The sequence below is a fragment of the Rhamphochromis longiceps genome, linkage group LG8 (assembly GCF_057381845.1).
Source record: "Rhamphochromis longiceps isolate RC_006_pf linkage group LG8, R_longiceps_female_GT1.1, whole genome shotgun sequence".
NCBI lineage: Eukaryota > Metazoa > Chordata > Actinopteri > Cichliformes > Cichlidae > Rhamphochromis > Rhamphochromis longiceps.
In genome coordinates this window covers 16,391,437-16,408,482 of record NC_140564.1, presented here as the reverse complement: position 1 = coordinate 16,408,482, position 17,046 = coordinate 16,391,437, and the positions used below count along the sequence as shown (strand labels likewise).

Genomic DNA, 17,046 nt, shown 5'->3' with positions numbered 1-17,046 from the left:
CTATTTTTGGATGCTAAGTACTTAGCATTCCTGTTTCAAACTGCCCACTTCTGCTAGATAAGAGAAAGTCTGTGTGAGACTTACACAGTGTTTAAAAAAATCATTTGCCCTCATTAAAAGTAAAAAATGCAACAGAAATATATAAAATCAAAGGTTTATGTATTCTATTAATCATTAAAGAAAATTTTCTTTATGATAGATAGATAGATAGATAGATAGATAGATAGATAGATAGATAGATAGATAGATAGATAGATAGATAGATAGATAGATAGATAGATAGATAGATAGATAGATAGATAGATAGATAGATAGATAGATAGATAGATAGATAGATAGATAGATAATATCTGGAATGTAAGAAATAATAATTTTTGCATGTTGTTTTGTATGCATTGAACAAATGTGATATGTTGATCTGATCAAAATTCTGCACCCTTATTGTAAAGGTACTGCATAAACTGTCTGTTTTCTTTTTTTAAAAACAGTCTTTTTTTAAAGCTAGCATGTCCAACCCTGTGTTCATTGAAAGTGTGAGGGCAGCAGGCACATTCTTTTAGATTTCTTAAAGGAGATAACTCAGTCTTTTTGGCTGAAAATACCAAGCAAAAAAATATCAGATAAACTGTGCAAAAAGTGCTCGCTCCTTCATTCATGTGTGCAGCTGTGGGTGTATTAGTGTACTTGCAATCCACTACATCGACCGGACCGAGGCAGCTCTACTCAAGCTCCTCCGCCTTATTATTACCATGCTAAGGTCAGATGAGTGGGCAACATAGCAGAGGAAGACAGATAAGAATGGTAGAACGGTAGGATAAATCAGGTTACTGCATTTCCATTGACTGATAGCCACAAGACAAGAAATATGAAGAGAGATGGTTGCTTAGAGCTGAATAAAATTGTGCTACTGAAGTAATGCTTTCTTAGCATCACATATGAATCTTTTTATCCCAGTAAAATAGAGGATTGGGGAAAAAGTGAAGGTCTAGCTGATAAATGACTAAAAAACACAGTTTAGGGGTATCGTGCAGCTACATGGAAAGAGTCCAGGACAGGAAGGAACAATATAAAAGAAGAAATCTGATATTGAACACTAGACAGATTTTAAGCAGTTCCTGTATTTTATGCAGGTAAAAGAGAGACAAAGGAAAGAAAGTGGCAGAGGTGGTGATAAATCAAGTGAAAGATCCAGTACACTCTAGTGTAAAAAGAAAAAAGAAGTGAGCACCATGGTCCCAGAAAAACAGAACACTTTTCTTGCAAGGCAAGTTTTGTACATTTAAAAGGCCACTCATGCTTTATATCCCAAGTGACCAAAAAGTGTCAAAAATCATAACACCAGACAACAAAATCCGTTTCCTTTTTCCCTTTTTCCTCACATCATGTCCTCTTTTTCTCTACAGTTGGGGAGTTGGAGGAAGGAAAGCGACATCAATCAGGCTATGGTCCCTTTGCCAGCGTCAGTGGGGGTCTGAGCCTGCTGACCCTGGATCTCAGTATTAGTGAGCTTTTGTTGCATGAGCAAGCCAGTCTACAATCAGTCCACATCTGTAATGCATTTGAAAATCTTTCTTTTAGTTGAACTGGTGTGAATGTTTATCTGAAACAGCATTTTATTTCCTATGTGAGGTGAATCTCTTACCTGTAAAACTACTTGTCTGTTATGAATGCATGAGTTGTTGGAAATGTGATAAAATATGCATAGATGTTCAAGCTCCCCTCCTCAGATATGACTTCTGATTGGATTATGCAGCTGACTTTTTTTTCCGAGTTTCTCTGATCTCTGTAAATCCTGAAGGATTATAAACTAACATGTCAGCCTTCAAAGACTCTTGCCTCATCAGTGTCTTCTTTTACATCACGTTCAAACACTCATGTCTACTGAAAGATATTTTTTTTGTAATTAATTTTAGTATATTTTTTAAAATAATTTTTTGCCATATAGAATGCGGTATTTTAGTTGATTTGTAATTTCTTTATAACTTCGTCTTAGTTTGTTCCTTTATTGTGTGTTTCTGGAAATTGTTATGATAGTTACTATTATTATTATCATTGTATTACAGTTGATAAAAAGTGAAGATTCACGTTTGAGACTGCTCAGTCCGCCTCTATTAAAAAACGAGAAACGTGAAATCATCAGAGAAAAAAAGCTTCGTTTGTACTTGTAGAACAAAAATTCAAAGAACATTGAAAACAAAACAGTAATAATAAAATATAGGTCGCATTTCTTCATTAGACACTATCAAAATAGAGCTGACAGGAATTTTTTTAAATCCAAATCAAGGAAACAGGCTATTTTTTTCCCTCCTAACCCTTTTCCTGTCTGTTCTTGAATTCCCATGCACGTAGGTTACTTCTTTTTGAATGCTGATTGGCTGTGATACAAGAGATGGGTGGGCTCATGCCACTTTTACCGTCTACGATTGGTTATTTAACTGAAAAAGAACGGATTTGCTGCTCTCATTGGAGGAATTCGTCACGCGCTCAGTAGTATGATTGGTCAATATAGCTGGCGGGAGATGTTGCCACAAAATTTCGAATATTCATACTGGGACCTCAGCTCAGGCAGCCGTTATTATTATTGGGGGTAGCTGGGATTTATTTAGCTTGTTGCAAACCTAGAGTGTACTATATTTCAAACGAAGGGCTTTAACATTAAATACAAGAAGAATGGCTGAACCGTTGAAGGTAACGTTACTGTCGCTTTCATATTTGCTGCTAACGTGTTATTAGGCTTACGTGCTAACCTGCTACAACTGTAAGCTAAACTTCTAAGAAACAATTAAAGGCACTTGGCTAACGTCGTGAGCTGCTTAATGTAATAGTGCGCGATGTTTAGACGTAATAATGCACTACTTGCAGAGTGTCCCTTTTAGTAATTTAACAACTAGTCCTAACTCTTGGCACAGCAGCTTGTAAACATTAACTATAGCTAATGCTGTTAAGCCAGTTGAAATGGTATTACCCCTGCATTCATTCTCCTCGCATTATTTATTGTGTTTGAAATAAAAACTGTCCTTAAATACTGAGCTAAACCCTGTCCTTGAGCCTCAAATGTAATCAGAGCCAAGCAACTTCAGGGGGGTGTTTTCTCTCCCCCCGTACATTTACATTGTTGTGTTTTTGTGCAGTAAAACATGCAAAACTGTCAGCAAGTAGCACTATAGATGATGTTGATCATTATATTAAGGTTTCCTGCAGTACAAAGATAAGTCCCATCTTCGTTACGGTGCAAGGCCTATAGAAGATATCAGTATATTGATATTATTTTCATTTATTTTTTGCACTGTGTGAGGTTCAGTTGCTTTCGTTATGCATGATGACAATAAAGAGTGTTGAATGATGAATCTTAAAAGATAACCTTGTGTCGTTTTCATCAGGCCTTTTTGGAGAACAAGCCGGTGGAAAAGCTGAAGAAGGATCCTAAGCGGCTGTCAGTGGAGAGAATCTATCAGAAGAAGACGCAGCTGGAGCACATTTTGCTCAGACCGGACTCCTACATAGGCTCTGTTGAGCCTGTCACTCAGGTAAGAAGTTTTAAAATTTCTTTAACAGTCATGTGTATATTTAAAGCAGTTTTTTGTTTGTTTTGTTTTTTGACTGCACAATTATGGTTCTTATTGAATGAACACATGCAAGCTCCTTGTGATTATTTAACTTTTTTCTTTAGCAAATGTGGGTGTTTGATGAGGATGCTGGACTGAACTGCCGTGATGTGACCTTTGTGCCTGGGCTCTACAAGATTTTCGATGAGATCCTTGGTAAGTAAAAAGCTCTTGCAATTATAGATGTCCATGACAAACCTTTATTAAACAGTGTTTTAGCTCCAGTAAAATGTACCGGTAGTAAAAATAGATTTTACTTTCTCTTCCCATAGTAAATGCAGCTGATAACAAGCAGAGAGATAAGGGCATGTCCTGCATCAAGATCAACATTGATCCGTGAGTTGTGTATAATGGTGCACTACCAAGTTTAAGATATTAAAATACAAAGTAACTCTACTACAGCTACCAGCTGACAAATCAAGCACTTGTGTATATTTTTGTTCCTTTTAGTGAAAACAACACCATCAGTGTATGGAATAATGGGAAGGGTATTCCTGTGGTGGAGCACAAAGTGGAGAAAGTCTATGTACCTGCTCTTATCTTTGGACAGCTCCTCACTTCAAGTAACTATGATGATGACGAGAAGAAAGTCACTGGTAAGATTGATACATTTGAGTGCTTTATATAATACTGATTGTTTTCTGTCATTCTTAATGAGAAAATATTCTGTATAATTACAAAGGCTCCCTTCAACATCATTATGTCCAACACAATTAATGCTGAAATTTTAGCGTTTTATTAGGAAAAAAGCCTAATTTAATGTTCAATCTGTTCCTAACTCTATAAATGTTCTTCAGGTGGACGAAATGGATACGGTGCCAAGCTTTGCAACATCTTCAGTACAAAGTTCACTGTCGAGACTGCTTGTAAACAGTCGAAGAAGTGCTTCAAGCAGGTATGAAGGAAGATCGACCTCATTTCCCACTTTCATTTTTATGTCTTGATTGGGGAGAATGTCATTTTCTGTTATGCCCATGTCTTCCATAGACTTGGTATGACAACATGGGCAAAGCAGGGGAGGCTAGCATCAAACCGTTTGATGGAGAGGAATACACTTGCATCACCTTCAGACCAGATCTGGCCAAGTTTAAGATGAGCATCCTTGACAAAGACACAGTGGCTCTGATGACCAGGAGAGCCTATGATATTGCTGGATCCGCTAAGGGTGTCCGGGTGTTCTTCAATAGCAAGAAGCTACCAGTAAGTTACTGTGATCTTTAACTTTTTTCCGTTAACTCTTAATGTTTTGGGAAGTAATTTTATTAAGCTTTTTAATATATTATGTGTATTTTAAATGTTGACTGAAGACTTCATTCACAAAGTTAAACCTAAAATCCAAAGCTTTTTGTGGACTTGTAAAAAGTAGTCACTTACCTGACTTAAAATTATTTCTACTAACTTCATTTAATGAAATATTTGATGTCAGCAAGACAAATCTTACATGTTACGTCCTAATTTGTTCAGGCTAAAATGCATTGAAAACTGATATAAACTGTATGAACTTCACACTTAAGGTTACAGGTTTCCGTAGCTATGTGGACATGTATGTGAAAGACAAGGTGGATGAACTGGGTGGTCCTCTTACTGTCATCCATGAGACTGTCAACGAGCGCTGGGAGGTCTGCCTCACCATGAGCGAGAAAGGTTTCCAGCAAGTCAGCTTTGTCAACAGCATTGCCACAACAAAGGTAATAACTCAGTGCATTGGATTTGATCTAATGCATATATTGTGTCTATGTGTAGGCTGTTGTTAAATCAGTAATTTAAATGATTAAGTTTGTTGGAAAGCTGTCTAAATTTACATCTTTGAGCAGCTCTGAAATAGTTTAAGAATGATTGAACTAGACTGAGCTCTCTTGGCAGCCAAGCAGAAATCCGGCTGCTCTCCAGCCACTTTGTGTCACTATGATTAAGACCTACGGTGTTTATTCTCAAAATGGATCTTGTTTTTGTCCTCTGGACTTTAGGGAGGCAGGCACATTGATTATGTGGCTGACCAGGTAGTTAGCAAGCTCATTGAAGTGGTGAAGAAGAAGAACAAAGCTGGGGTGACAGTCAAGCCTTTCCAGGTATTCATTTTATTTATTTTTTTAATGAAAATGAATATGTAAGTGTATTCCGTAAAAATGTTTGTTAACAAAATGCACAACTGAGTGCGCTTCACGTTTTTTTTCCATTTAGGTGAAGAACCATATGTGGCTGTTTGTCAACTGCCTGATTGAAAACCCCACCTTCGACTCTCAGACCAAAGAGAATATGACTCTGCAGCAGAAGAGCTTTGGCTCCAAGTGTCCCCTGAGTGAGAAGTTCATTAAACAGGTGCTGATGAAAAGCCACCAGCAGTGTATTTCTCACAAGTTTAATCATTCATCGATTTCACTAACTGGTGTCCATCCTTTGTTGCACTTAGGCCACATCTTGTGGGATTGTGGAAAGTATCATGAACTGGGTGAAGTTCAAGGCTCAGTCCCAGCTCAACAAGAAGTGCTCGGCTGTTAAACACACAAAAATCAAAGGTGTGCCAAAACTGGATGATGCCAACGATGCAGGTAATGTGCGCCGCAGTCGGTACAGTCCAGCATCCCGAGAATGGAGATGACCTGCAGTCCTACTGTACTCACTATATTTTCTCACAGGTGGGAAGAACTCCATTGGCTGCACGCTGATTCTTACAGAGGGAGACTCAGCCAAGACACTTGCTGTGTCTGGGCTGGGAGTGGTCGGAAGGGACCGCTATGGCGTCTTCCCTCTCAGAGGAAAAATGCTCAATGTCCGGGAGGCTTCACATAAACAGGTTAGGCTAGCAAAAATAATGATTGCTTGAATCATCTATTTATTTAACAGCTGTAAGTAAAACTTGTTTGATTTTTTTTTTTCTAATCAGATTATGGAAAACGCAGAAATCAACAACATCATCAAAATCATCGGTCTTCAGTACAAAAAGAACTACAGTGACCCAGAATCCCTCAAGAGTCTGCGCTACGGCAAGATCATGATCATGACAGATCAGGTGTTTTGGCTGATCTTTATTTTCACTCCTTTCCTATCTTCCCGTGTCTTATTTGTGTTGATAATATTCAGGATGTTCATGTTTCTGTGCCTACATATATGTAAGAATAGGTCTTTGTGACCATAATGGTTTTCTGTCCATACTGGCCCTGAAGCCTTTCATAAGGTGCTGCAGGAACAAATGGTGGTTAGAGCAGGTACAAATCCAGTGTAATGTTAACTGTGAGCCCAGTTTTAAGAGGAAACATGCACTTAACCTGAGGAAGGTATCCTTCCCCTACAGCTGTGAAGAGAGCTACTAAGTAATTTTCACTGAGCATGACTTTGAAAGCTATGACTCAATTTAGATTAGTGGGGCAGCTGAAGCTTCATATGAGCCTCAGATGGATGTTTGAGTGAATTTTTAGTTTTTCTTCATCGAGCAAGGCTTATGAATTTTGTTCATCATTTGCCAACACTGACTTTCAGATGGGAAAAACAGGATCATCACTACGATTTCTAGTAACAATCCACATGTCCTCTCACATATATGGGGAAATAGAATCTGAATTGGTGGATGGATGCATGTTAAAGACGGACTTCAAAATCCCAGCCCACTATTAAAAACTATTTTAGCGCTACTAATGTTGTCACAGAGCACTTTACTAACCCTTTTTTGTCATCACTCACACACAATTACTTTGTTGCAATATATCTGACCTGTGTTATTGTCACAGGATCAAGACGGCTCCCACATTAAGGGCTTGTTGATCAACTTCATCCACCACAACTGGCCTTCGCTGCTGCGTCACAACTTCCTGGAAGAGTTCATCACTCCCATCATCAAGGTATGTAGATGCTCTAAAAAGCCCTTTGCAGACTTGCCATGTGCAATATTGTTGGCTTCATCTGGCAGTTTACATGATGTGTTCTTTCATTCAGACATGGATCGCTTACAACTTCATACCTACAATAGCAATAGAGAGAGTTGTGATGTGCCATGTTTTGTTGTTACAACACAACCGAGTAGGGATGGGTATTGTTTAGGTTTTATCCGATACCAGTACCAAACCGGTACATTTGAAATGGTGCTCGAACCGGCGCTTAAAGAATGGAGAACACAAAATTGGTCCAAAAACCTCATTTTCAGCTGTTTTTTTTTTTGTAAAAAGATAACAATGTTAGCCTTTTCTGCAGCTATAGGGGATTTATGGCATCACTCTTGGCTGGAAGCAGTGCTTAAACAATGGAAAAAAACAAACTTTGTCCAAAAACCTCTCATGTTTAGCTGTTTTCCACTTTTTCTTTGGTCATTTTAGCCTTTTTGGCCAGGGTGAAGGGAGTATCTGCCATCAAACAAGAAGACAGCCGCATGTAACTACGACGGTGTTTGCTAGTTCACCTTACATGCATTAATGTAATAACGCGGTTAGCCTACTCAACGTAAATTACACACTAACAACATTAAGCTACTCACGCAGAGAAGAACAGCTGCTGCTGCCATCATCATCCGTCATCATTTCTGCTACACTGGCAGGGCTAGGGGCCAGGACTCTCCTCTTCGGGTTTTTGGGGGATGTTGCATAACAGGCAACCCACCCGCAGTAGATGTGCTCGGTGTGTCTGCGCTATCAAATACAGCGCAGTTCTCGGCTTTTAACAAAATGCTGTACGTCGCCAGGTGTTTCATCAGATTCGAGGTGTTACCTCCTTTGCACAGTATCACCTTAAAGCACTTGTTGCAGGCTGCTGAGTTTGCATCTTTTGCTGTGAAGTACAGCCAGACTTTGACCGCTTCGCTTTGGGCATTTTTAATCTGTAGCTCTGCTCTAAAAGAACGTACGTACCTGGGCCCGACTACTAAGCTTGCAAAGGTAAAATGATTGGCTGGAATCCAAAGTGTATGACATCTCAGGGGGAAAAAAAAAAGCTCCGAAATAAAGCAATGAAATGTGCGCTGCTTTTCGGTCTGGTTACTACCGTTAGGGTACCCATCCCTACAACCAAGTAATATGAGTTTGTTCTTCTAAGACAGGGGTGGGCAATTCCAGGCCCCGAGGGCCAGTGTCCTGCAGGTTTTAGATCTCACCTTGGGTCAACACACCTGAATCACATGATTAGTTTGTTACCAGGCCTCTGGAGAACTTCAGGACATGTTGAGGAGCTAATTTAGCCATTTAAATCAGCTGTGTTGGTTCAAGGATACATCTAAAACCTGGAGGGACACCGGCCCTGGAGGCCTGGAATTGCCCACCCCTGTTCTAAGATCTTATTGTTCTTATGAGCATTCTTCGCAACATGCACACATTTGTTTTGTTTTTCTTCCCTCAAAGACACCTGAGAGATGCACAGTTGAGCTATGGCATGTGCTTATTTGTTAATGTGACTGAGTTTTTAACCATGTTGGAAATTTGAAACGATACTGCCATCTGCTGTCAAAACCTCAGAATACTCAGAGCTTAATGGAAAGCTTGGTCCCCCCCCCCTTTTTTTTTTTTCTTTTTAATTCCAAGTTACTTTTAAATTAAAAATCCACATTTTTTCTAATAATGTTAAAATGTGAAAAGCTTTAAATGACTATGCGTCAAGAACCATGGTGATGGACATCTTATTTCTGTGTCTCTTCAGGCGTCTTTCAAGAAAAATCAGCTGTCTTTCTACAGTATTCCTGAATTCAATGCATGGAAGGAGAGCCAGCAAAACCACAAATCTTGGAAAATAAAATACTACAAAGGTTTGTTACAAACCCCTGTGTGGTAGTAAAACGGACAAGTAAGCAACACATAATGCATATGGCCATTGTCATTGTTATAGTTTCTATATTGTTTTGTTGTAACTTGTACCATCTCTTTTTTTTCTTTTGTGGCTATTGCCCATCTAGGTTTGGGAACCAGCACATCGCAGGAAGCCAAGGAGTACTTCTCTGATATGCAGAGACATCGTATCCCATTCAAGTACTCAGGACCTGAAGACGATGAAGCTATCACCCTTGTAAGATGTTAGCCATCTGTGTCGCTCATTCCTTGGCCAATTTATATTTGATCTGGACTTTTTAAACATCCTGTAGGCCATGACTAACAGTTGGAGCATTAGTTCTTGGGTCTGTTTTTACAATTCTTTTTTTCTCTCTGGGAAGGCCTTTAGCAAGAAGAAAGTGGAAGAGCGAAAAGAGTGGCTTACCAACTTTATGATTAACAGACGCCAGCGCAGAGAGCACAACCTGCCTGAGGTAATGTCTGTGCAACTGGTGAACTCAATATCTTGTTTCTGTTCTGTTAAGTTTGACTGTTTTACTGTCTCTTTGCAGGAGTACCTGTACGGTCAGTCAACCAAGTCCCTGTCGTACAACGACTTCGTCAACAAGGAGCTGGTACTTTTCTCCAACTCTGATAACGAGAGGTCCATTCCCTGCCTGGTGGATGGTACGTGAAATAATGATAATTAAGAAAAAAGGAAAGATTTAAAGCCATTAACTAATTATGGAGAAATAGAAAGCTGAGAGTTGTCCAGATCCAGTTTAAAATTTAAGTCATTTGAGCATGTGTTCAGGGAAGGGTTTGCTGAGTCTTCTTGACAGGTGTAAAAGGTTGTGAACCGCTGGTCTAATGTCTGGATGCATTTGTGTTTACATCAGGACTGAAACCAGGTCAGAGGAAGGTGTTGTACTGTTGTTTCAAGAGGAACGACAAGCGAGAGGTGAAGGTGGCACAGCTGGCAGGCTCAGTGGCTGAGATGTCGGCCTATCACCATGGAGAGGTGAGGTGGCTTTAATGTGTGGGTTTTGTCAGTGTGTTTCTAATTTAGATTCTTGGTTTGACTTTTCAGTTTAACTGTATCATTTTTATGTTCAGAAAAATGTTCACTTCTTTTTAAATAGGCTTTGCTTTTGAATACTGTATGTTATTAGCCATCAAATTCTTATATCTAAGGGTAGCTGTCAATTTTGCCAGAACTTGAATTGTTACACATGGAGAAGGTTCCGGTAAAATAAAGTTTATTTAAAGGAAAGTAGAAGCAGTGATCTTTCATAGAAAGATTTAAAAAAACAATGCAAGTCATTCTGGCTGTACATAGCTGTTTCTGTTGTATTTACTCTAAACTCTTTCTTGTTTTCAGGTCTCTCTGATGATGACCATCATTGGTTTAGCCCAGAACTTTGTGGGAAGCAACAACATGAATCTCTTGCAGCCTCTGGGACAGTTTGGAACCAGATTGCACGGTGGCAAGGACTCTGCCAGCCCTCGATACATCTTCACTATGCTCAGGTACGCAGGATTTCTCATAGATTTAATAACGAAGTGCTTATGTAGGGAGCCAGCAACCGAAAAGAGGCTACTATTGGTCAGTGTTAAGAAGGCTTATTGTAGTTAAACCGCTGTCACTTCTTGCACTGCTACATCATGCATTGTGGATGAATGAGTTGTATGTAAGTGTGTAGAACTATCAGCCCATGTTCTGCACTTTTTTTCATGAATCTAACAAAATGGGGACAGTTTTTTACATGGATTAGTTACTGAGTCACTAACGAAAATTCTCCCACCAATCTTTACTTCTAGCCCCCTCGCCCGCCTTGTTTTCCCAGCAGTGGATGACAACCTGCTCAAGTATAACTATGATGACAACCAGCGCGTAGAGCCTGAATGGTACATTCCCATCATCCCCACTGTGCTTGTGAACGGAGCCGAAGGCATCGGCACAGGTTGGGCCAGCAAGATTCCAAACTACGACATTCGTGAGATCATCAGCAACATCAACCGTATGCTCGACGGCGAGGAACCTCTGCCCATGGTCAGGATGGTTTCCTGAGATCTGCCATGTTGGGTGATTTGCTGTGCAAAAACTAAGTGCTTGTTTTTCCTCCTACAGCTTCCAAATTATAAAGACTTCAGAGGCACAATTGAGCAGGTGATGGATAACCAGTACTTGAATAGTGGAGAGATCTCCATCCTTGATTCGACCACTATTGAAATCTCTGAATTGCCTGTAAAAACATGGACACAGGTTGGTCAATTAAGTCATTTCCAGAACATTTTGCCATATGTACGCATAGTGTTTATTAGATTGACTCAAATAAATACCCTCTTACCCTTTTGCTGAACTCTTCATGTACTTTCTCGTCTAGGCTTACAAGGAGAATGTGCTGGAGCCGATGCTGAATGGCACAGAGAAGGTTCCTCCTCTCATCACAGACTACAAGGACTACCACACTGACACCACGGTGCGCTTTGTGGTCAAGATGACAGAAGAGAAGCTGAGGGAGACTGAGGCTGCTGGCCTCCATAAAGTCTTCAAGCTGCAGAGCCCCCTCACCTGCAACTCGATGGTAATGATTGCCACTTATTTGCACACATTCACAGCAGGATGAATAAAGTCGTCTATTGCTTTCCTGTGAAATTTCAAACATTTATCCACATATTTCCAAACCCTGTGAAGCATCAGCATTTTTCCCTTTGTTTTCCAGGTTCTGTTTGACCACGTGGGTAGCCTGAAAAAGTATGAGTCTGTGCAGGATATCATCAGAGATTTCTTTGAGTTGAGGATGAAGTACTACGTGCTGAGAAAGGACTGGTTGGCAGGCATGCTGGGAGCAGAGAGCGCCAAGCTCAGCAACCAGGCTCGCTTCATCCTGGAGAAAATTCAGGGCACCTTGGTCATTGGTAAGTGCAAAGTTTCAAATAGATTCTGTGTTGTTGTTTGTTTGTTTGTTTGTTTTCAAGCACATTTTTCAATAACAGTGGAAAATCCTGTATATCTTCTGATATAGTTATTCATAGTTAGTTTGGTTGTTCCTTGATTAGTATTAATGCTGTCCGTGTGTGTGCAGAGAACAAGCCAAAGAAGGAGCTGATCCGCATGCTCCAACAGATGGGCTACGACTCCGACCCAGTCAAGACTTGGAAACAGGCTCAGGAGAAGGTGGGACACTCTGATTCCGACAGTTCCAACAAAGTTCAGCTACAACAGAGAGGGATGTTAAATAACCATCTGTGTGAACTCTCTTAGAATGAGGAGGAGATGGAGGAGGAGGAGGAGGAGGGGGAAGGAGGAGAAAAAGACGACTCGACTGGACCGGACTACAATTATCTGCTGAGCATGCCCATGTGGTTCTTGACAAAAGAGAAAAAGGAGGAGCTGTGCAAACAGAGGGATGCTAAGGTGAGCTATGCGGCAAACTTAGTGATGCTTTAAGCTTGAAATGGTAGATTATTAGCTCCTGTGTTAAGGTCGTGTGTTTCTGTCCTAACTCTTGTACAGGTGACAGAGCTAAACACCCTAAAGAAAAAGAGTCCAGCAGACCTGTGGAGGGAGGACCTTGCTGCCTTCTCTGAGGAACTGGCGGTACTGGATCTTTTCTGTCTTCCTCTTTTCTTTTCCTTTTTCTGCTTTATATCCAATCGGTGCACTTTGTTAGTCATGTGATCAGATTGTGATAATGTTATATCTAAAGAACAACTGTGATCGGTGCTTTTGCTCCTGGTCAAACTTGTGATGTATTTTTCTTCTTCTTGTGTTTAGCGGGTTGAGGCAAAGGAAAAGGAAAATGCCACCCTTCCTGTAAAAACTGGAAAAGGCAAAGCAGTAAAGGTGAAAAAGGAGACTTTGCCCACTCCACAGGGCCGCCGCGTCATTCCACGTGTCACCAGCACCATGAAGGCTGAAGCTAACAGGAAGGCTGATCTGAAGAAAGGAGAGGGCAAGAGAGGAAAGAAAATCAAGGTATGTTTTCATATGTGATTGTGCATATAAACTGTTTTTTACATTAACACATTCAGAACAACAAACTGCCCAAAAGTAACATTTTTCTTGACCTCATTTCTGTCTCTGAAGAGTGAAGATGTTGTGATGAAGATGGAGTTTGGAGAGGATGCAGAAAATACAGAGCCGGTTGAGGAAACGGGCTTAGCTGCACGGCTGAGCAAGAAAACCAAGACCCAAGCAGCAGAAAAAGGTAGAAATGACTGTTCAGGATATCGCCTGGAAATCATTTCAACTATGATCACACACCTCTGCTTACTGGTGTAACCACGAAGCTCTTTAGTGAGATCTAGTGGCAAACCTGTAACAATACACATTTTGCAGACTTGACCTCCACAATCCTCGCTGGAGCAAAATCAAAATTAGCCTCAAGTTTTGAAAATTTCCGGCTCTCAACTAAATGATATTGTACTCCGCCAACATGGATACAAACTCCATTTTTGGGGAATTAAAGTTTAGATTATGTTTTCAACAACCTAATCCAAACTATGCAGACGTTCCTTCATGCACACAAAACTGGATTGTGTAAAATTTGGTGCTTGCTATAACATTCACTCAAAAATGTTGATAATCATAAGCAAGTTGCTATAATAAATATCAGTTTGCACTTAAATTTTACATTGTTGTTTAAGTTCATAAAGAAGTGCATTTCTCGTGTGCAGCAGCATCAAAGACGGGCAAGCAGACCACTCTTCAGTTCAAGCCTGTTACCAAGAAGCCCAAGAAAAACGCGTGGTCAGATGAGGATGTCGGCCTGTCGGACAGTGAAGTAGAGGCAGAGGAAGCGGCTGCCCCCAGAGAGCGCGTAGAACGGAAAACCAAAGGTGAATCTGCTTGATGGCCCACACTGCTTCCTCTGCTGATGGATAACTCTTTAAGTGGTGTGATTTCCTATTTATTTATGTTATGTTTGTCACACCTAAGTGTTTTAGATAATTAAAAAATGTAAATATTAGACCAAGATAATAGAGTAAACATAAAATGCTTTTTCTAAATGAAGGTGTTTATTATTAACTTATCTGGAAATGAGCCAAATTGAAGGGTTTTTGAGCAGCATTTTAACACCTCAGCTTCTCATGCTTGTTTTCTTTGACAAAGCGCAGCATTACTAAAGCTGCCTTTTCATTTTGTTCTTTTTTTACTGTTTAAGCTGCGGTGAAGTACAGCATGTCTGACAGTGAAGATGATTTTGATGACTGGGGGAAGAAGGACGCTCCAAAAAGGAAGGCTTTAATAAGTGACGATGATGATGCAAGCTTCGCCCCAGATCCCAGCACTGTGTCGGACAATGATGTGGACTCTCCAGCTCCGCCTCCCAAAGCTCCAGAACCCACGTGAGTATAAGAAAAACCTTAAAACGTATCTTTCTTTTGTTTTAATGTACCTTAAAAACAAACCTTGTCTTTTGTCTGCAGGAAGAAGGTAGCAAAAAGCAAATCGACAGTTAAAAAAACAGACACAAAGTCGAGCTGTAAGTATTTTCATTTAGGATCATAGTTTGATGAATTTGCGAAATGTGGGGCCAAGGCTCTGAGGACTGGATATTTTGTCTCTGTGGCACTTTACAGCTCTGTCAGACGATCAGGAGCCAGCATCCAAGCCTCCAACTCAACGTAAAACCAAAGAGGCCGCACCGAAGAAGCCCGCCGCTGCCAAGAAACCAGCTGCATCCAAGAAGAAGGCTGCAGGTAACACAGATGTTTGTTTGGTCTTATAAAGGTCACAGGTAGATTTGAGCACATGATCATTATAAAACAAAGAAATCAACAAATTTATCTTTGGAATGTCGTTTTTTTTTTTTTTTCTTTTTCTCTAGATGTGAAGCAGCCATCTATCTTGGATGCTCTCTCTAAACCCAAACCTGCGTCCAGGGCTCCTGCTGCCAAGAATGTCCCGTCATTCGACTCTAGCGACTCAGAGATTGAAAAGAAAGCTCCCGTCACAAAACAGAAACCTGTTCTTAAACGTAAAAAGAACCTCAGTGATGACTCTGACAGCAGCTCCTCAGATGACCTCATGTCACGACTCAAATCCAAGACGACTGCTGGCACCAAGGTCAGTTTTTATACTGAACACTCGTTTTCTATTTATGTGTTACGTCATAAGATGTGATTCAAGTATTTCAGAAGTTGGCATATTCCTGCAGTACAGTAGCCCAACCTCAGGAAGTAAAACTCTAAATATAAAATGAAATACTATAAACTCTGACCACGAAAAAGTGGCTCAACAATGAAGCTATTAAAAGAATAAAAGTAGCTTTTTAAATGGTGACATTTGAAATAAAACTACTGACTTAAGTAGAACAAATGATTCTCTGCTACACATGTTTAGATTTTAAAGGTTTCCTGTATGCATCCTGTGCTAATATAATCACTGTTAATCCTTTTAATCTCCTTTTCTGCAACAGAAGAGCAAGAAGTGGGAAGAGGATGAGAGTTTCCAGGTTTCAGACCCTGAAGAAGCCGCTCCTGTAGCTGCAGCATCACGGGATAAACCCTCACGGGCCCGGAAACCCATCACCTACAACCTGGACTCAGATTCAGATGAAGATTTTTAAATAATAGTTCTCAAATTGTTATTTCGAAAAGATGAGTCATAAATGTTGTAGTGTGCCATGCAGGTAATATTGCACTCATTTTATCTGTTGAAGTTCAGCTGCATTTACACTCACCTCATATATGGACCTTGGACCAGCAATCTGTAACCTTTAAATTTAAAAAAAAGACATAAACAAAAACTCACCATTGTTTATTTAAAAAAAAAAAAAAAAATCGTATTATTTCAAAGAGAAGGGGGGAAAAAAGCTGGTATACAAGTCTAGTTTTAATAGTATTTGTTCTTAGCTTCTAGGCGTATTTTGTAATCCACTTGTTTGTGTTTTGTGCTGTCCTGTAAATATTTCTTTGGCTGTTCAGTTTATACCTTTAAAAAATAAAGTTTGTTTTTATTGATTGCATGGTGTGTTTGCTTTGTGTCACCGGGTTGTGTTGGGGCTCCTGTTTAATGAAAAAAGCTACTTGCTTTAATTTTGTAGAAAGATTTTAATGCAATGCAGCAGTAGGAGCATCCAAATATACACTATATTGCTAAAAGTATTCACTTATCTGCCTTCAAACACATGAATTTGAGTAAACTCCTGTTCTTAATCCTTAGGGTTTAATATTGGCTCTGCAGGCCAGTCGAGTTCTTCCACACCAGACTCATGTCTTTATGGCCCTTGCTTTGTGCACTGGTGGACTCGTCCATCAGATTGCCAGACAGGAAAGTGATTCATTGCTCCAGAGAACACGTCTCCACAGCTCTAGAGTCCAGTGGTTCCATCCCAGACTTTGTATTGAGCTCAGTGATGAAAGGCTTGTATACAGCTGCTCAGCTATGAAAAGCCACCCTACGCACTGTTCTTGAGCTAATCTAAAATATTTGTAGAAGCAGTCCGCATGCCTAAGTGCATTTGTTATACACATGTGGTCATGGAAGTGATTGGAGCACATGATCCAATGATTTGGATTGGTACCTGCTTACTTGGGAAAACAAACATGACGGTAGGTCATGAGTCTCTGCATAGTAGATTAACACTGTCGTCAGACTATTTTATCTTGGCATCTCTGAAATGTAGGAGTTGGGTTTCAACCTGTCCATTAGCAAAGTTCAAATGTATGAAATGGAACCTTGGATCAGTCTTGAGGTTGGTTACTGT

The 17,046-nt window shown here is 40.1% G+C and overlaps 1 protein-coding gene across 2 annotated transcripts; it reads left to right on the top strand.

Annotated features, from left to right (window-relative positions):
* The first annotated feature begins 2,530 nt into the window (after positions 1 to 2,530).
* On the top strand, positions 2,531 to 16,301 carry top2a (DNA topoisomerase II alpha). 2 transcript variants are annotated; one of them, XM_085416040.1, is made up of 35 exons: positions 2,531 to 2,688; positions 3,381 to 3,527; positions 3,671 to 3,761; positions 3,878 to 3,941; positions 4,056 to 4,201; positions 4,403 to 4,500; positions 4,593 to 4,805; positions 5,120 to 5,293; positions 5,573 to 5,674; positions 5,787 to 5,924; positions 6,016 to 6,154; positions 6,242 to 6,399; positions 6,490 to 6,615; positions 7,331 to 7,441; positions 9,222 to 9,327; positions 9,475 to 9,584; positions 9,730 to 9,822; positions 9,901 to 10,015; positions 10,228 to 10,349; positions 10,710 to 10,858; positions 11,150 to 11,381; positions 11,460 to 11,594; positions 11,716 to 11,916; positions 12,055 to 12,250; positions 12,418 to 12,509; positions 12,597 to 12,749; positions 12,849 to 12,932; positions 13,110 to 13,310; positions 13,422 to 13,542; positions 14,015 to 14,173; positions 14,500 to 14,683; positions 14,765 to 14,820; positions 14,918 to 15,037; positions 15,166 to 15,404; positions 15,757 to 16,301. In XM_085416040.1, exons 1-35 carry the CDS (start codon positions 2,671 to 2,673, stop codon positions 15,904 to 15,906), a joined length of 4,743 nt encoding a protein of 1,580 aa, XP_085272166.1. In that variant the 5' UTR covers positions 2,531 to 2,670; the 3' UTR covers positions 15,907 to 16,301. The 2 variants fall into 2 exon arrangements, with proteins under 2 accessions (XP_085272166.1, XP_085272165.1); XM_085416039.1 differs by having other exon boundaries at positions 14,012 to 14,173.
* The last annotated feature ends 745 nt before the right edge of the window (positions 16,302 to 17,046 follow it).

Excerpts from the sequence above, each read along its gene's own strand:
- top2a (XM_085416039.1), top strand. Across the intron at positions 12,933-13,109 it reads CCTTCTCTGAGGAACTGGCG|CGGGTTGAGGCAAAGGAAAA; the intron begins GTACTGGATCTT and ends TCTTGTGTTTAG. Across the intron at positions 13,311-13,421 it reads AGAGAGGAAAGAAAATCAAG|AGTGAAGATGTTGTGATGAA; the intron begins GTATGTTTTCAT and ends CTGTCTCTGAAG.